The sequence below is a fragment of the Sceloporus occidentalis genome, unplaced genomic scaffold (assembly GCF_023333645.1).
Source record: "Sceloporus occidentalis isolate IW3139 unplaced genomic scaffold, rSceOcc1.0.p SCAF_20, whole genome shotgun sequence".
Lineage (NCBI taxonomy): Eukaryota > Metazoa > Chordata > Lepidosauria > Squamata > Phrynosomatidae > Sceloporus > Sceloporus occidentalis.
Window position 1 is genome coordinate 3,185,001 of NW_028317000.1, and position 20,166 is coordinate 3,205,166.

The following is a 20,166-nucleotide window of genomic DNA, read 5'->3' on the forward strand; positions in this document are numbered from 1 at the left end:
AATAGCCTGCTAATAGCACCTGGGCAGGAAAGTTGAACCCTTTTGAAATTCTGTTTGATTTCAGGGGTAAAGATGGACTTGGCCTTTGTCAAACGTTTGGAAACCAAAGGGTCCTGCCGTCCGGGGGTGACACCTCTTTGGTTTAGGATGGCTACCTTTATTGCCCTGTTGTTTCTAGAGTTCTCATCTGTCTTCCTCCTGGAAAAACCCTCTCCACATTCCTAAGAATGCCCCATTCCTGCCCCCAAGAAGGTTAACATTATAAAAAGAGCTGTTTCGAATCAGTCAGACACGCTGTTGGATTTCATCATAAACTCCAATTGCTAGCCAAACTCAGTCCCAGGTAGGGAATCTAAATCCATTCTACTTTGTATCTGTTCTTCCATTTGGGAAGCCTGGCCTCTGATCTGGCATATCATCATCATCTTCTTCTTCTTCTTCTTCTTCTTCTTCTTCTGGCAAGTCATTCCCCATTCTGGGGGCGGCTGAAGAAAAGGTCCTCTGGGAAGCCATTGCTAGTCTAGTCAGCTTCCCTGAGCGCATGGGACAGATCCTGTAGGTAACCTGGGTCCAAATCATGTAGGGCTTTGAAGGTGTTAAAACAACACTTTGCTTGGAAACTAATTGGCAGTCAGTGGAGATGTTAAGATATGTGTGATGTGATCACTCCTGAATGGAGCTGTAATCAATCTAGCTGTCAGATTCTGATCTAGTTGGAATTTTGGTACAAAGGCATTGAGGTTACCAACCCCACTCTTCTAATTGCCTTCCTATTTTAATCTACCTTTTTAAAGTTTTAGTGCCATAGGAGATTATTGGATGTCACTTTTGCCTGATTCGGGCATGGCCTGGGAACAGGATTGAACGGGTGAAAGATGCATGTTATCACGCACCAAAATGCCACTGATGCCACTGGGCGACTACATCCTGTCTCCCAGATGCACTTTGCCCATGCTTAACCTGCTGATTTTGAAGTACAGAACACTGCTATTCCTGAAAAACAGTGGCTGGGAAACAGAATGTCGTCGCCCGGTGGCATTGGTGGCGTTTTGGGTGCAATAACACCCGTTTTCACCTGTTCCTAGCCCATGCCTGTGTAGGTGAAAAAATGATGTCTGGTCACCTGCTTTGTGTGAATGTTGGGATCCTATGATTGTTTGACTCAAACTGCATTTGGACCTTGAACTCTGGAGTTTCTAGTTTGATTTGCCCATTTATGGGAAGGTTAAAGGTACCTGCTATCAATGTTATTGTGCCCTATTGCCAGTTGGCATTACCTGGTGCAGTAATTCATGGTGCCACCTCCCCATCTCATCCCATGCGATAAAGAATCCTTAGTAAGGTGTTTTATGTACTAATGAAACTCATAAATTGTCATTCCTATAAACCACTGACTGTAACAGCAATAGCTGTCACATAAATAACTAGCGAGATTAGATGACAGTGTCATATGCATGGTCTGAATGTATTTGCATGTACATAGTTTCCTATGGCTAAAGTAAAAAAAAAAGGTAAGCTGCTGTGATGTTTAAAATAATTTTTAAAAAGAATTTTAATTTTTTAAAATTGAAAATAAAATGTTAAATTTTTAAAGACCTGGAAACTATGAGAGGAAGGTCCTTTCTTAGGAGATAGTGTTTGCAAGATGCAAATGTTGGTGATAGCAGCTTTTGCATGCTGAGACTCTCTAGGAGCTTAGAGATGCACATCTCTACTTCCCCTGTGAGTGTGTTCTTGTGTGTGTGTTCTTTTCTCCTCCTGAAACAAAACCAGTCATTTTGTTCTCTTTTGCTTACTTCTCTCTCTCTCTCTCTCTCTCTCTCTCCCTCGCTAGTCCAAAAATAGGAGATGCTTTCGCACTTTTTGGTAACACCTCTCGCCTTGACAACCGCAGCCCCGTGTCACACAAGCACACTTTGGTTTGTGGGGAAGGAGGGCTGGTGGAGGGAAGCAGGAGAAGAAAGCCGGGGCAAAGAGAGAGAAAATGGGCATCCACGCTGGGGAAACTGAGGCTCTATAACCCCCAACATTTCATGGATGAAAACCAGGATTCGTGTGGCCAAGAAATGTCAGAATGTGGCCACATATCTGTATGTGCCTTCAAGTCAGCTATCAACTTATGGAGACCCTATGGATTTTGTAGGGTCTCCTTAGGCAAGGGATATTCAGAGGTGGTGGTTTTGGTGGTTCCTTCCTCTGAAATAGTGCCTCCAGCGTCTGGGATTCCTTGGTGGTGTCCCATCCAAGGACTAACCAGGGCTGACCCTGCTTAGTTTACAAGATCAGATGGGAATCTATGTGTGTGCGCATATGCCTCCAAGTCAACTTATGGAGACACATGGATTTCAGAGGGTTTTCTTAGGCAAAGAAATAGAGCTGGGATTCATCGGTGGTTTCCCATCCGAGTCCTAACCCTCTCCCATCCAAGCCCCATCCAAGCCTGATCCTGCTTAGCCTCCCAGACCAGATCTGGTGCATTTAGGATATTTAGAGCCTGTGTTGTATTGTGCCTATATGGTGTCTCCGAGTTGTTTCTCGACCTAAGGAGACCCCATGAATTTCATAGGGTCTTCTTAGGCATGTGACACTCAGAGGTGGTTTTGCCCATTCCTTCCTCCAAAACAGAGCTTTGTTGGTGGTCTTCCATCCAAGGCCTAACCAGGGCTGGCCCTGCTTAGCTTCTAAGACCAGATGGGATTTTGTGTCTTTTGGATACTTAGAGAGTGGGCTATATTGTCTGTTGAGCAATGAAGACCCTCTGAATTTCATGGAGTTTTCTTATGCAAGGGATGCTCAGAGTCAGAGGTGATTTGGCCAGGCCCTCCCTCTGAAATATCATCTGGGATTGTTGGTGGTCTCCCATCCAAGTCCCAACCAAGGCTGACCCTGCTTAGTTTCCAAGACCAGACCTTGTACTTTTAGGAGATTTGGGCCAAAGTGGGCATGACCAGATGCCCATTCCTGGCGGAGAGGCCTTTGGTCTGAGGCCCTTCTCTCAGGAGCGAAGCAATAATGTAATTGCCCTGATGAAGGATTTCCTGATCAGCCGAGACATCAGGCCTGGGCACACAGTGAACCCGGTCCGATTAAACCGTCATCGCTTGGTAATCCGGGGCTGAAACAGCTACACAAACACACACATATACACACACATACATATGCACGCTGTCGCAAGCACCCCTTTCTGCAAGAGAGCGTGGGAGCTGCCGAAGGCGCGTGCATGGCAACGATGCTCCTGTAATGGGTGCTAATTAAAGCTGGTGGCAGAGAGAGGAGGGTGCATTGAGGACCCTCCAAGTGCAGGGATGTTATGCCACCTTTGGGCACCCTTTAGCCCCCCAACATCCGCATTTGAGACCCCCGAATTGAGACAGACGCCGCCGGAGAAGAGATGATGGAGACCAGACTGTCAGGGAGGAAAAGCAAGACCCTGAGCTGCTTCTTCTTCTTCTTGGTGCTCTTCAGCTTCTTGACAGGTAAGAAAAACATACACCTGTATAGATAGCTTTCCCAGGAATAGTTATAGGATTTCTCCCCTTATTATTGAGGAATTGAGTCCCCGATGCAAAAAATATCCCATGCGAATTTTTGCAACTCGTTTGCTTTTGGTGCACCCTTCCTTTGGAAAGCTTTGGCCTTTGGTAAAACAGTTATAATCATAAATCTGTAATATTTAAGCCTCTGTAAATCTGTAACATTTAAGCTATTGGTGGCTGCCAAATGAGCCCCTTTCTTCCCCATCCTTTAAGGCTGTGTATATCCCTATGGCTTTTGGGAAGGATAGACTCATGGAGTAACTTGCTTCTGAGTCCATCTCCGTAAAAATTGGGTGATAAAGGAGGCTTCCAGAGCAGCTGAGATATTGTCGATCTTATTCTCCCAGTTCACTTGGGTCAATCCATGCAATCTGGTTGCTTGCATTTACAGTTTCTTTAATTGAAAAGCAACCACTTGCATTTGCAAGAAAGATAGGGTAAAAAAAGTGATGCAAAAGCTCCTAGGTTTTTGTCTTTGGTCCGGAGACAAAGAGAGAAAAACCAGCCCTTCCAAGCAAGTAATGCCCTCATTTGGTTGCCATTGACCTGAAGCCACAATTCCATCATCATCATCATGTTTCATACTCTCCCAGGTGTTTGCAGTTTGGGTTTGGGACCATCAATGATTTGTATTCCATCCCAAAATCTAGGAATGTGGGAACTCTTGTCTTATAATGTGGTGCTTTCCAAATAGTATCGCTTTTTAAAGTTGTCCTGTTGTGACCCTGTTTCTTTTTCCAGATGTGCTGAATCTCACTTTGCAATAATAATAATAATAATAATTCATTTACATCCAACTTATTCCTCTATTAGCAACTTATTATAAACCTATTCATAGCTTATTATAACCAATGGGTTGAAATACTTACAAAGAGAGAGAAGTAAAAGCATACTGTATGTGTATATATAAAGTCATTGCTGAAATGCAGTTTAAACAGCCATTGCCTTTCTGGTCCTCATTGCCTTTCAAAAGAAGAGGACCAACAAGGATTATAGAACTGGAAGGCACCCCAGAAATAATAATAATAATAATAATAATAATAATAATAATAATAATAATAATAATAATTTATTGATAGCCCACCTCTCCAAAAGGATCGAGTCAGGTTACAACCAGAAATCATCTCCCAATCTGATTTCTGCTTTGGAAATCACAGAAAGCCCAAAGGACCTAATTCCTTGGGAGGTTTATCTCTACCAGCTGCTTCCTGATGTTTCATTTCTGGTGTTTTGGGGAGAGGATTGTGTTCTTCCAAAGATTTTCTTACAGTGTGATTGTGGTTAGACTGAGGATTTGGTTTCGGTTATGCAACAGCCAAGTTCAAAATCCAAAGTGCAAAAACCATTTGCAAAGGGAGCCGAACCTCGCCCTTCCCAGTAGGCTAAGGCAAAAGCAAACTGCTGCAGCCTCTCCGAAACTTGTCTGGTCTTCCTCCTTAGTAACTTTTGCTGCCACAAACCCTGCTATTACTTTGCTACGTGTGAAATTTTGGAAGGATGCTTCTTACCACTGATGTCACCTTCGTCTGCATCCTTTTAGTGGGGATGGATTGGGCATCACAGCCTCCATCCTGCCTTGCGTTTTGCATGTGCAGCCACTGTCTCCATCTCCGATGTTCTTCCCCAATCCCTCTTGTTTGCTTGCGATAATCTGCCATGTTTGCCCCCCTTGGCTTTCCCTTGCCTCCCCCCAGATCCTGGATGATTGCAATGCGCACCCTCCCTGCCCCGGCCCTGGCTTTTCCCTATCAGGACAGGAGATTTGCAGAGATTACAATCTTCTCTGAACAAGTTTGGGATAAAACGGGATAAAGCTGTGATAAAATGGAGGGAGCAATAATCTTCGTCCCAGCGAAAGTCCCCCCCCTTGCCCCGCCAATGCTGGGGGCCCCAATCCACCAGATCCTTTACTGAGATCCAGAGGACCAGAGACCCTGAGGATGGATCCTGAGCCCATAAGGATGGCTCAGAGCAAGAATGGGGGAGACGTTTTGACAAAAGGGGGCTTCCATTTTCATTTTCATTTGCATTTTTTAATTTCATTTTTTAAATTATTGACTTTGTTTTAATTGGTTTGGTTTTTGGTATATAATATTGGCCAAGGGCAGGAAAGAACTGGGTTCAAATCTCCACTTGGCCATGAATCTCAATGGAGATCTTTGGGCTAAATTGATGCATTAAGCAACAGGCCTGTGTTCAAGCAGATTAGAGAAAGTGGTTTCTTTTCTTTCTTTCTTTCTTTCTTTCTTTCTTTTTCTTTCTTTCTTTCTTTCATCCCTTCCCTTCCCTTCCCTTCCCTCCCCTCCCTCCCTCCCTCCCTCCCTCCCTCCCTCCCTCCCTCTCTTTCTTTCTTTCTTTCTTTCTTTCTTTCTTCTTCCCCCCATTCCTTCCTTCCTTCCCTCCCTCTCACCTTCCCTTTGTGCATGGAACAAAAACAGTGTTCACTGAACCATCAGAAAGCCCTCTCTTAGCCACTGATGAATTTGGGTGCATTTTGTCTTTGGGGATAAGGGGAGACTTCCCCTGTGCCAACCATGTCCCTGATGTACTTTCTTTGAAAAGCTCCCACTTGTGGCTTGACACACAGAAGTCCTGTTGCCGCAAAGACCAATCTGGAACAGGCGCCCAGCTGGTAATGATTTTGGCAGCTGGCAACGGAGCGAGGAGTTTAAAAAACAGAGCGAGGAATGCAACCCATGCCCCCTCCGATGTGGGAATTTAATCTCCTGCTAATGCGCGGCCACATCTGTTCCCCTCTGCCACAACGCAAAGCAAAGGGAGGGTGATGGCGGGGGGTGCTGGGTGCTATGACTGGCAAGGGAGGTGGCACCGCACAGAGGCGCTTCGTGCCGCGGTGTCTATGGGGATTTGGCACCGCGTGGGGGTCTGGGCGGAGGGTGGCAGATGTTTCGCGGCACGTGGGAATGTGGCAGGACAGCTTAACAAAGGACGGAGGCCGGGTTGGGACATGTACAAAGTGAGGGCTGTGCAGCTGGCAGGCTTGTGCAAAAAGTCAGTACATGATCAACACAATAAATGTATCGCACCAAGAATACATAGCCTTAGCCCAGTCTTCTCCAGAGTTTAAGTCTTGTCCAGATGTTTTGGGCTGCAACTTCTACCCTTTGCACACTCTGAGGGGAGAATGGGATCTATAGTTTAACTAGAGCTGGAAAGTCGGTCTGCAAAGGGATCTTGCAGCACCTTTGAGGCTAAGAGAAAGGAAGAAGTAGGTAGCATGCGCTTTCATAGACTGGAGCCTCAGATGCATGCAAAGGTTTTAATATTTGTTACTTTCCTTCCTTCCTTTATCCCACTCTACATCTTATGGTATCCTGGGACTTGTAGTTTGCACCAAATTGCAAACTCCAGGATTTCATAGGGGGCAACCACTTAAACTGGAATAAAAGTGCTATAATAGCACTCAAATGTCACTTTAACTGGAATAATAGCATTATAATTCTGCAGCGTGAATTATGGGGCCCTGGTTCAGAGAGGCAAATATAAGGCAGGAAAGCCCTTGGATATCTAAGTGCTTTCTGAATTACAGAGGGACTGTGACAGCAGTGCTTTTAAATTATATCTTTATGTTTTTAAGGCTCACAGTTCTCCATTTTGCAAAAGGGGAAAGAAAAAGGGGAGACCCCCAAACTGTGGTCTTCCATTGCTTTGAACATCAGCTCCCAGGATTCCTGACCATTGGAGAAACTATCTGAGACTCCTGGGGGCTGGAGTCCAAAATACCTGGAGGACCAAAGTTTGGGAATCCCTGACCTAAAACCACAGAACCGTAGAGTAGACAGGGTGATCTAGACCAACCCAAAATCCATGATGTCCACGTTCGTCCCATTTTGTGCTTCTTCCATCTCATCTTGTTCCACATGTGAGGTCTATAGGTTACTTTGGAGGATGGACATTTGTTTGGATTGATGCGTTTCCTATGTCTGTCTGCACTTTTATGTACGTTTTCATGTTCTTAACTCTGTTTGTTTCCATTTGCTTTCACCACTGTAAGGCCAAAGGGGCTCCTGACCCACGGTCTCCAAATCTGGAAGATCCGGGCGGGCTGAGCTTGGATCATGAGACAACCACAGCTTGGAAAAGTTCCTTTTTTTGTTGGAGGGGGGAATGTTGTTGGTATTATGTGTTACGTCCAGGTTGTTATGTGCTGTGTCCATATTGACCCCAACCTATTGCAAACAGCCCCCATGGTTTTTCTTGGCAAGATTTGTTCAGAGGAGGTTTGCCACCATTGCCTTCCTCTGAGGCTGAGAGAGTGGCACTTGCCAATTCATTTTCAGGGATAAGCATGGATTTGAACTCTGCTCTCCTGGAGGCCTAGTCCAGTATTCAAACTATGACACCGTGTTGGATCCAATCTGGTGACTATATCCTAGGGTTTATCTTGGCAAGATATACTCAGAAGGGGATGGAGTCTTGCCCTTTCCAGTCAGCTCAGGCAAAAGCAAACTGCTAGTTGATCTAGTTTACCTGTACCCTCCTAGTTTATCTATTCTTCAGTTTAATAACTTTTGTTCTCTTAACCACACTCATGTATGAGATGCATCTGTGAGATGCAAATATAAGTGTGTGTGTGTATATATATATATATATGAACAAGAGAGTGTGCCTTGCATAAGGTCAGCCCATGGGTTCCAAGGGCTGAGTGGAGATTCGAACCTTGCTCCAACACTCAAACCACTGCCCCAGACTGGCTCTTTTTCGGATGACAGGTTTCACCTTCCGAAAAAGAGGAAGAACTTTTCCAAGCTCTAAAGTGACCCCCCATTTTCCGAACCGGGTCCCTTTGGCCACACCAAGTGCCTCGTGTCTTGCAGTCCTCTCAGTTTCTTCCTCAGCCAAACTGGACGGTTGCCCAGACGTGTGCCATGGATCCCTGCGGAGACAGAGCATCCCTGCATCTCTGCATCCCGTTCTCTTTCTCTCTCTCTTTCTCTCTCTTTTTGGGCAGTTGGCTTGCTTGGCCAAACAGATGAGCCCAGGGCACAGCTAGCCGGAGACGGCCTGCCTGACCCTAATTGGTGCGCAGGTGAATGCCTTTTACTTTCTATGCTGGTACAGTTCATAAGCTGTAGTTCCTGTGGTTGCCTTTATGGGTTGGGTGGGACATGATGGAGTTTCAGCAGGTCCTACAGACAGGTAAGAAGCAATGCCTCCTGAAATTCCCTCTTTTGCAAAAACCATTACAGGGACAGGAGATATGGCAACCCAACCCAAAACCAGGTGCAAGTCCAGGCGTCCCTATGACTTTGTCTGTTGTTGTTGGGTGCCTTCAAGCCATATCCGACTTATGGAGACCCGATGGTGAACCATCTATTGCTGTCTTCCTACATGGCATGGTTTTGGATTAGATGGCCCTTGGGTATCTTCCAACTCTATGGTTCTATGAACCTGGGGCTGAGAGCATGTGGCTCACCCAAGTTCAAAATGGCAACAGGGAATGACAAACTTCCGGTCACCATTTTGGTGACCGCAGAGGGGGAAGGAGAGCTTTGGTCTTGCGGTGGAGAGGAGATGGAGACCAAACGGGGTTCCAGGAAAGGAAATATCCCCCTCTCCCATCTTTCAACAGTCACCCAAGACACTATAATGTTCCCAAGTACCTCTGTTTTCCTCTGTGGTCTCTCTCAAAATGGTAACCGGAACTGACAAAATGTCACTTTCAGTGTCCATTTTGATAAGGACCACAGAGAGGGGATATTTGGGCTGGCGGTGGAGGAGAGATGGAGACCAAAGGGGGCCTGGGGGAAGGAATTGGGTTCAACTTGAAAGGAGTGACCACCCCATAAGAGTCGTAGTCCCAAAAGAAAAGGGATGTCAAGCTCTGGCTATTGTTGTTGTTGAATGGCTTTGTCTCCTTTGTGCCAGGATGACCCCATCCTCGCCTCTCTCTCCTCCCCAGACATCATCGCCGGCCAAGTCCAGAGCCCCCCTCGCCAGGTGAATGGGGTCCTGGGGGGCCTGGCCATCATCTCCGTGAATATCGCACCCCAGGCCAAAGTCAAGGAGATCGAGTGGAGCTACCGGGCCGGAGCTGGGCCAGCCCTCTTGGTGGCCATCTTTCGGGATGGGAAGTTTGAGCGGCCAGATCCGGGCGACAGGTTCAAGCAGCGGGTGGACATCTTCAACGAGACCCTGCGGATCAAGGCCTTGGAGCTGAACGACAGTGGGATCTTTGGCGCCCGGGTCAAGCTGCTCCCAGCCATCGTGGAAGACCAGATCTTCCAACTCGCCGTCTACGGTGGGTCCTTGGTTGGAAATACCTTGGAGAGAAATCTTCCCAAAATAATCTCCTTAGGCTGCATCTGCACTTTGGAAACAATGCAGTTAGGTATCACTTCAACTGCCATGGAGCGCCATGCTAAGGACTCTTGGGATTTGTAGTTCCTTGTGGCACCAGAGCTCTCTGACAAAGTAGGCTTATATACCTCACCAAACTACAAAATCCAGAATTGCTCAGTGTTGAGCCACCATGGCAATTGAAGTGTTGTCAAAGCAGATTATTCCTGCTGTGATAAATCTAATCTGAATTATGGTGACCCTAAGGTCCCATGGGGTTTTCTGTGGCTGAGAGTGTGTAACTCACCCAACGTTATCCAAGTGGGGAATCAAACCCAAAAGCAAACCCTTGCACCATATTGGCTCTCCGTAATGGGGACCCCATGTGGCGATGGGGAATGGGAATGTGTCGCAAGGCACCCGCCACCACCGTTTTCTCTCTCTTGCTTTGGACAGAACCCGTTTTGATGCCCCGGATCCAGAGCCAGCTGGTCTCCAGCACCCCAAAGTGGTGCAACATCACCCTGCAGTGTCTCTCGCCCGGCAAGGGCCCCGTCAACGTCACCTGGAGGAAAGGAAGCCCCATCCGGGAGCTGGGGGCTTCGGACCGCTACCAGGTCTCCCCCGACGGACGCACCCTCCGCCTCTCGCTGCTGCCAGCCGCCTTGAACACCACCTACTCCTGCGTGGCCAGCAACCCCATCGAGCACAAGATCGTCTCCTTCGACCTGCAAAGGATCTGCCAGAGTGGAGGTATGAGAAAGAGAGGAAAGCCAAGCACCCGGTTGCCATCTTGGGCCTGTTCCCTTGGTTTGGGCTCGCTGTTGGGACTGAGATGGTGGCCACAGCTTTGGCAAGCTGTCCTGGGAGGTCGAAGGCTTTCATGGTCGGCATCCATAGTATTTTGTGGGGTTTGGGGGCAATGCAGCCATGTTCTGGAAGAGTTTGTTCCTGACGTTTCGCTGGCATCTTCAAAGAATGCATTGGGGAATACTTGCCCATAGAGAATCATTGGGGAATACTTGCCGATAGGGTAACATTGGAGAATAGTTTTTTGTGTGGTTTTCGGGCTCTATGGCCATGTTCCCTGAAGATGCCAAAGACGCCAAAGACACAGATGCTGGCAAAACGTCAGGAATAAACTCTTCTAGAACATGGCCAGCCCTGAAGCAAACCCACAAGAAACTATGTCCTGGGAGGATTGAGCAGTCCCTATAGCCCCACACACTTAAGGAGAGTCCAGAGTGGGTTCTTGCCATTCTCCAGAGTGGATCTTTTGCAAAACTAATGGATCTTCTGCACTACTCTTCACGCCTTCTATCCTCACCAGTCCCAGTGTCTGAAGCTGGTCCTCCCTGGTTCCTCCAAAGAGCAGGGATTCCTCTTATCGAAATCACGGGTTTTGCATGCGTCCTTGAGATTCTGGATCAATTGATGATGGATAAATGGATGCTTGGAAACGCTGGCTCTAACCTCTTGCTCCCTGCTTTTCAATCCCAACAGCGGAGGGCTCCTTCTCTAAATCCGGGTACGTCGTCCTGACCTTCATCCTCTTAGTGCTAAGTCTTGGGGCGGCATTTTGGTGCTGGAGGATCAACAACGAGAAGTCCGCCGAGTCCGGTGAGCCAAACGCTGTGTCCAGAGGATCTCCATCACCATTAAAAACCGTCATTATATTGTGATGATGATGATGGTGGTGATGATGATAGGTATCCAGAACTGCCAGTCTGTTCTCCAGAATTAAGAGAAACACTAGCTACCTTTGTGCCCATCATTACTAATCACATTGTTTAATATTTAGTATTACTTAATATATTGTTGTTGTGAAAGTGGTCCCTCCACATTTGCTAGGGTTAGGAGTGAAGGACATGAATGTGGACAACTGCAAATGAAAAAAGCATTATTCTCCAGGTCCTCCAGTGCAACTGTATGGTCAACATCTGCCAGAAATTTGACCATAGAATCACATTGGAGGACCTACAAGTGCCTAGAGAAGTAGGCACAAGTCGAACCCGCAAATGTGGAGGGTCAACTGTATTATTATTATTGTTGTTGTTGTTGTTGTTGTTGTTGTTGTTATCTGCCATATGACAATCTCTCTTTCCCCATCCCTTTCCCCAGTGACCATCCCAACCGTCCAAGTGGAGGAGAGTCCCACGGACCCCCAATACGCCGAAATCCTCCGGAGGAGCCCCCCAGAAGGTAACAATAAGGTGAGATCCGTCCGGAGGTCTCGGGTGGGCCTTCGCTGGAAAGCGTGGGCTGGCCACGGATTGCCTCTGCGGAAAGGGAGAAATAGTTGGGTTTTGTTGTATATCGCCGTCCTGGTGTTGAATGTACCCCATGGAAGCATGGATTAAGCAATGCAGATAGACAACACTGTCCCTTTTTAATAGAGTTTGGAAAGCTTACTATTTGGGGCCACATCGCCCAGAACCCCCATCCTCAAAACTAGACTTGGGGTAGCATTTACCAGTTTCAAGCAGGCATCACCCAGAAAACTATAACTTCCCCGACTTTCTGCTTTTTCATGTCCTGAGCTGCCCTTTTCTCCGGCTCACCCCTTTGCTTTCAGTCCCTAGGTCTCCAGGAAAGTAATGTGGAGAGGAGCCCCCAAAAGGAACGGCTGGTGACCACCATTTATGACCAGATCCGGAAGACCCCAGACACACCGACCAAGGACATCACATAGACCCCCGGTAAGTGCGGGGTTGAAGGAGACTTAAGCATCGCAAATTCAAATCTTCCCTTCCCAATCCCCCTCTGTCTTTAATGTGGTTCCTAATAGCCCTAAATCTGTACCCTTTCCTTCCTATCCTCTTACTGGCAAAAGGGTCAGTAAATAAACAGACTTCCTATGCAAAGGAAAGGTGGTCTTCCTCTTTTCTTCCTAACAGTAGCGTAGAGTAGAAAGGGTCAAGAGGTTCTCCCTTGTGTTTAGGTGAGATCTCCTTCCTTGCAATTTGCATTCTAGTTCATTCTTAGCCTTCCTATGGTTTTGACATGCTTCCTAAATGCCTTACCCATGATGATTCTGCTTCCCAACAGGAACCGGCAAGGAGGGATTTGGCCAGCCCTGAAGCAAACTATGTGCAAAACTTGGACCACTTTGAACGTCCCTATTGAGCCAACTTTTTTTCCGGCACAGAAGAAAAGGGTATCTCCCAGGGGCCAAATTCTCTCCCTTCCCACCCCGACTCACGAGGAGCCCTATTTCCTTCTGGAGGCCTTCCTTCCAAGGCCTTGGCCTGGTCAGCTTGGACCTTGGGAAGATAGACAACATTGGCCTTGGTCAAGGATGGACGCACCCAGCTCTCCAAATGGAAGGCCCAGACTTTTAGGACAATCATGAAGAGCAAGGAAGGTGATGGACTCTTGGTAAATCTATCAACGATCAATGGGAGCTGATCATTGGAAACTCATGAATGCCAAGGAGAAGAGCAAGGAAGGTGGTGGACTCTTGGGAGATCTATCAATGATCAATGGGAGCTGATCATTGGAAACTCATGAATGCTAAGGAGAGGAGCCAGGAAGGTGATGGACTCTTGATAGGTCTATCAATGATCAGTGGGAACGGATCATTGGAAACTTTCAGGTCGACTCCTATCATCGTTCTAAGAAAAGGAGGAAGAGGAAGAAGAAGAGGAAGGAGCGAGAAAAGTATGGATGAGGAAGAGTTGTGCATAATGGAAGGCCCAATGCGGAACATTTATTTACTAATATCACTATTTCATTTACATCCGACCTTTCTTCCAAAATGGGACTTGAAGGTGCTTTCTTTCCTAGATCTCACCATTGGAGAAGCATCACTCAAGAGGCTGAGATGAAGTCTCTCTTCTTCAAATGGGAGCAACACTGATTAATAAATAGACGTATTGTTTGGTAAATTTGTGTAGTGATTTGAGCGTTGGACTACGACTCCGGAGACCAGGATTCGATTCCCGGCTCTGCCATGTAAACCCGTTGGGTGAGTCCCACTCTCTCAGCCTCAGAAGATGGCAATGGCAAACCCATGAAGAAGCCAACCCCATGATAGGGTCTCCATCAGTTTGGAAACAACTTGACGGCGCACAACACGAAGCCCTTCCAAAGCTGTTCACCAAGATGGCCAGCAGGTGGCACTCGGCTCCCAGGAAAGCATCAGTCCTTGGCCGTCTCAAAGGAAGTCCCTTGCATTTCAGCCAATCTCAGAGATACGTCAAGGACTCTCTGTGCACTCAATCTAAACAATGCTCACTGTAGCAGGGAATGCGCCAACACCTGCCTTGCAAGGAGTGAATCTTGATATCTGGAAGTGGACTCAAACTCTCTTTGGGGGATCTGCAATGGCAAGGGTTTGGATTACCTTTGGGGTCCCTTCCAACCCATGAGTCTATTATTCTGTTCTTGGGAAATGAACAGATATTTTCTTTCCATGCATCAATGCAACACACTAAAGTTTTCTGGCGTTACGTATCTCTTACTCGTTCCCCTCCCAGAGGCACACTCAAATATCTAATCTTTGAACTATTCCTCAATCTTTGACTCAATGCATGACTCTCACAGTTTGTTTTGGCGAGAGACTTTGTTCAAATATAATACTTTGTCTATAGTTCTGGAACAGGGAGTAAGACCCGCACAATGAGGAGAAGCCAAAATGAGGGCCTTGCTCTTTCCAAATAAGAATTCTGGGCCCTCCATGAAACTCTCCTTCAAATCCTCAAATTTCTAGCATTGCAGAGAGAGGGAGATGTTCACTATCTTCTGTTTTGCGGTGTTTCCATTCCCATGTTGCTTTGGATCCCTAAACTGAATTTCTACATTGCTTTGCAATTGCTTTACTTTTAAGTGCTTGCAATGCTAGAAATTTGAAGACTTGAAGGAACATTAACATCTGCGGAAGCAATATTCTTAAAGGAGTGAATCTCATTGATCCAGAATTTGGAAATCCAAAACTGTCCAGGCTTCTGGTCCAGAGTAACACTTCTGGTCCAGAGTATTAAAGCAATTTTGATACCACATTAACCACCATGACTCTATCCTACAAAACCCTGGGATTTATAGTTTGGTATTCAACCCGGTCTGTCTGAGAGAAATTAAAGCCTCCACTGGCCATAATAAGGTTGAACTTGAACTTATTAACTCTATCTCTGTGTGTTTAAACTTTGTTAAAATAACATTTTAGCCCCGTTTTAAATGATTGCAAACCTTTTTGGAGCCCATCCTAGGAAGAACAAAAAATATAAACAGAATGAACAAATAAAAGTGCTGTATCACATTGTCAGCATTGGCTGCTTTCTTTCCGACAGTGTTGCTTTTAATGCCATCCTTAGTTTAATGACTTAAGTTTAATGACTTCTGGGAGACTCAAAACAATCTTTAAGGTCTTGGCTGGAGAGAGTAAAACTCACAGTATTTGTTGCAGTGGCGGTGGGTTTTGTTTTGTTTGTTATATGTTAGCGGAACAGAATAAAAATAATTTAGATGAACAAAGATCTAATAGTTCATTTTAGAAAATATAATGAACGTTTTAAGAAATGCTGGTATCCCACTTTGTAGTTTTCAAAGCAGCCAACGAAAGACAATCTCTGAAAGATTGCATTTGGTGAAATCACATACGATTTCGGATACAGATATGAATTTTGAATGATGTGGAGTCCTTTTGATTCGTTTGGGCATCGGCCGCCGGTTCCCGTCCTACGTCTCCCCTCCGCCTACTAGGTAATACTGTTATTGATTATTGATTATTGATTATCTTAAACCCAGAATTCAGCAGGGAGCCCAAGGAGTCGGTTGGAAAGGAAACATGTCTGTTTCAGCCGCAGCATTTATTCCCAGCAGGAATGTTCTTCCAAATTACTGGGACCACGATTCTAAAATGCACCAAGTTTGTATAGTGTTTTGAACAAAGGAAACTACAAATTGCATTTGCATCGGTTACACTGAATTAAAACATTTCCACCCCTGTTATATTCATTGGCTATCCAACCTAGCGTACGTCTCTATCCCACGTCAATCGATCTTTTATCTGTATATGTTTTGTTTCACTGTCCTTAAACGGTTTCTTTTATTATGCTTCCTTTTATTTGGGTTAAAAAATCTTAAGTCAGGAGCCGTTTTCAAATTCCAAAGCAGGACATTTGGCATGATCTGGAATAACGGCTTTTGCTCTATAGTTTTAGCTCCTGAGCGAGTAAAAATCTGGATTTTTAACCATGCTGCCACAATATTTTAAGCGTCCAGTTGCGCAGCCCAGTGGAAACTAACCATAAAACCCAGGACTTAGGCAAAAAGAGCTCTTTCCATCTGCCTTTTGCCGCATTGAGCATCAGAGGAAGAAGGTGTGAACCAAATGCCAAGAAAGAGCTTTCTTTTCTGTTCATATCTGACCACAGTCTCCCTCTGCTTCCTTTTGCTGCAAAAAGCGGTCATTTGGGGCCTCTGTCTATCGCTTTGCTTCACAAAATGGTGGCCCAGAAACTGTCTCCTGCTGTCGTTCAGTGTGCCATGCGTGTGTCCATGTTGAATTATGGTGGACCCCATGAATTTCATAGGGTTTCTCAGGCAAGGAACCCTCAGAAAGTAGTTTTTCCTAGTTCCTTCCTCTGAAATAGAGTCTCTAACATCTGGAATTCCTTGGTGGTCTCCCATCCAGGGACTAACAAGACCCTGCTTAGCTTCCAATGTCAGACACATGCCTTGTGCACACGGATGCAGCAGTCAACCTATGGCAACCCCATGGGCTTCGTAGGGTTTTCCTAGGCAAGGAATCCTGAGCAGTGGTTTCGCCAATGACCTTTTCTTAAAATATGGAGAAGAGAAGGTTAAGAGGTGATATGATAGCCCTGTTTAAATACTTGAAGGGGTGTCATGTTGAGGAGGGAGCAAGCTTGTTTTCTGATGCTCCAGAGAACAAGACCAGGAGCAGTGGATGCAAGCTCCAGGAAAAGATGCAACTTTAGCTCAGCTCAACATTAGGAACATTAACTTCAGCTCAACATTAGAAAAAACTTCATTACAGTAAGGGCTGTTTGACAGTAGAATATACTCCTTTGGAAGATGGTGGAGTCTCCTTCCTTGGAGGTCTTTAAGCAGAGGCTGGATGGCCATCTATCAATGGAGATGTTTTGATGGAGAGTTCCTGCATGGCAGAAAGGGCTTGGACTAGATCAGGGCGCTTTTGGAGGTCTCTTCCAACTCCACGGTTCTATGATTCTAAGAACACAAAGCTGTTTGTTGAAGGCAGTGGTCCCTAAACTGTGCTCTTTAAGGGACTTTGGACTCCAGCTCCCAGAACCCCAGACTATTGGCCAACATGGCTGAGGCTTTGGGGAGGTGAAGTCCAAAACCTCTTAAAGGGGCACAGTTTGGGGGGCCACTGGTCTGAAGCTTTGCAGATTTCTATGAGTGCAGTGTGGATGCACCCTGAGACATTGGTCATCCTAGATATGGAGAGGTCTTTGGCCTGCTTTGTTTGCAATCCTTTGGTGCTTTGATGGAGAGTTCCTGCATGGCAGAAGGGGGTTGGACTGGCTCAGGGCCCTTGCAGTCTCTTTCAGCTCTAGGGTTCTATGAATCTATACATCTGACTGGTGAAGAGCAATGGTCCCCTTCCTCTTCTCCCTCTGAGTTAACTGAAAGTTAACTACTTTTGTATTTTGGACCCTGTTTGCAGCAGTGTATGAAAGTGGGAGGAGGAGGAATGGGGAACCAGCCCTTTTCAAAGCAGCTGGGAAAGTGGGATTGCAGTCTGGAGTATTCGTCTCCTGCCTAAAACTGGAACAGCTGGGAAGAAAAGGAGCCTGGATCCTTCAGCATCGTATCCTCCTGAGAGTCTGCTCCTGCTTGGTCCAGGTCTTGCTATTTTTGTGGATTTTGGGATGTTCTGGCACTTTGTTCCTAAAGTGGAAATGCATATTTGGAAGGGAGGGAAGCTCAGAAAAAGATTTGGGGAAGGTTCCCCACCTGGTTTGCATCACTGGCAGCTTATACTTAAGAGATCTTTTGCTGCAAAGTTAACTCTTCCAGGCTTCAACAAAGTGCAGCCTCCAATTGAAAATTTCCCCCCAAATATCCATCATTGCAGAGGGCAAGGCATCCAGACCCAAATCCCCTTTGCATTCCCTGGGTCCCTTTGCTTTCCGCCTTTTCTTTGGAGGTCTCAAAGGTATCCCAAAAGGCTCAGTTTTATATTACTGCAATGCTAGAAACTTAGGGGACTGTGAGAAAGTTGCATTTGGAGGGGCAGGATCTTTATTTTGGGGGCAAGTAGGTCTCTCTTCACCTTCTCCAGAGAAGCAAATGCAATTGTGAATATTCCAGTGTTGCCAACAAGCCTCAAAGATAATTCCCCAAACGTTTGGCCAAAACTCACCAAATCCCCCCGTATCTCACCAAATATTCAGTCGAACTCCCTGAAAAGTCCCCGTAATCTTAATATGGCATTAAACCGTAGCCCTAATTGAATAAAAATAATTGTAACTTATTTCAACTCTCAAAATTACCATTAAAACCAAACAAAGACTCTTTCAGTCCTTCTAATACTTTTAAGATGTTTATTTTGACATGAAGGGGGTCCAGGGAGCTTTGTGCCAAATAGAAACGTCTTCGGCTGCAACCGCACTGCAGAAATAATCCAGTTTGACACCCCTTTAAATGCCCTGGCTCAGTGCTAGGGAATCCTGGGAATTCTAGCTTTGTGAGACATTTAACCTTCTCTGTCAGCAAACTGTGGTGTGACAACAAACTACAATTCCCAGGATTCCCTAGCACTGGGCCATGGCAGTTAAAACGGTACGAAACTGGATTGTCTCTGGAATGAAGATGCAGCCTGAGTTGGGTCCAAGACACACTGAAGAAATAATCCAGTTTGAGACTGCTTTAGCTGCCCTGGGTCAGTGCTAGGGAACCCTGGGAATTGTAGTTTTGTGAGACATTGAGCCTTCTCTGTCAGAAAGAGCTCTGGTGCCACAACAAACTACAATTCCCAGGATTCCCTAGCACTGAGCCAGGAGAGTTAAAGCGGTCACAAACTGGATTATTTCTGCAGTGTTTTGGACCTTAGTTATTAAAAATGCTCAAGGTCCAATCCATACTGCAGAAATAATCCAGTTTGAGACCGCTTTAACTGCCCTGGCTCAGTGCTAGGGAACCCTGGGAATTGTAGTTTTGTGAGAAAGAGCTCTGGTGCCACAATGAACTATAATTCCCATGCACCTGAGGAAGTAGGCTTAAGTCTAGGAAAGCTAGACTTAAGAGGGAGTCGGGGGCTGAGAGACTAGAGAGCTTTTCCTGAGGGGGGGCGGCGACCAGTCCTCTCTCTGATTGGCTGAAAACTGTGAGTGTGTGACACTCCAAAAAAGGCTTGGTTGCTCTGGAGCCACCAGCCTCGCTCTCAGGGCTGGAGCTGAAAAGGGCAAAAGTCACCAAAAATGCACTGAAACAGAACCAGGCACCAAAATAACACGGAAAGCTCTGAAAAGTCCCCGTTTTCATGTGAAAGTCACCATATTGGCAACAAAACTCCAGAAAAAGAGGTGGAACCAAGCAAGAAAGAATGCCAATCTGGTGACTTTCACACCAAAATGGGTACTTTTCAGAGCCTTTGGTGTGATTTTGGTGCCTGGCTCTATTTTGGTGAAGATTTGATGACTTTTGCCCATTTCAGCTCCAGCCTGAGAGTGAAGCTGGGAATTATAGTTTGTTGTGGCACCAGAGCTCTTTCTGACAGAGAAGGCTCAGTGTCTCACAAAACTACAGTTCCCAGGGTTCCCTAGCACTGAGCCAGGGCAGTTAAAGCAGTCTCAAACTGGATTATTTCTGCAGTGTGTCTTGGACCCAACTCAGGCTGCATCTTCACTCCAGAGACAATCCAGTTTCATACCGTTTTAACTGCCATGGCCCAGTGCTATGAAATCCTGGGAACTGTAGTTTGTTCTCACAGCAGAGTTTGCTGAGAGAGAAGGTTAAATGTCTCACAAAACTAGAATTCCCAGGATTCCCTCGCACTGAGCCAGGGCAGTTAAAGGGGTGTCAAACTGGATTATTTCTGCAGTGCGGTTGCAGCCGAAGATGTTTCTATTTGGCACAAAGCTCTCTGGACCCCCTTTGTGTCAAAATAAACATCTTAAAAGTATTTGAAGGACTGAAAGATTCTTTGTTTGGTTTTAATGGTAATTTTGAGAGTTGAAATAAGTTCCAATTATTTTTATTCAATTAGGGCTATGTTTTATTGCCATATTAACATTATGGGGACTTTTGGGGGATTTTGACTGAATATTTGGTGAGAAATGGGGGGATTTGGTGAGTTTTGGGCCAAACGTTTGGGGAATTATCTTTGAGGCTTGTTGGC

General features: G+C 46.0%; 1 protein-coding gene across 3 annotated transcripts; it reads left to right on the forward strand.

Annotated features, from left to right (window-relative positions):
- Positions 1-3,120: 3,120 nt before the first annotated feature.
- LOC149301745 (SLAM family member 8-like) lies at positions 3,121-15,548 on the forward strand. 3 transcript variants are annotated; one of them, XM_089483148.1, is made up of 8 exons: positions 3,131-3,476; positions 8,509-8,586; positions 9,460-9,798; positions 10,293-10,589; positions 11,340-11,456; positions 11,958-12,049; positions 12,412-12,535; positions 12,885-15,548. In XM_089483148.1, the coding sequence occupies exons 1-7, from the start codon at positions 3,392-3,394 to the stop codon at positions 12,526-12,528; spliced, it is 1,125 nt and encodes a 374-aa protein (XP_089339274.1). In that variant the 5' UTR covers positions 3,131-3,391; the 3' UTR covers positions 12,529-12,535; positions 12,885-15,548. The 3 variants fall into 3 exon arrangements, with proteins under 3 accessions (XP_089339276.1, XP_089339274.1, XP_089339275.1); XM_089483150.1 differs by lacking the exon at positions 12,885-15,548 and having other exon boundaries at positions 3,121-3,476; positions 11,958-12,038; positions 12,412-12,524; XM_089483149.1 differs by lacking the exon at positions 8,509-8,586 and having other exon boundaries at positions 3,132-3,476; positions 12,885-15,547.
- The last annotated feature ends 4,618 nt before the right edge of the window (positions 15,549-20,166 follow it).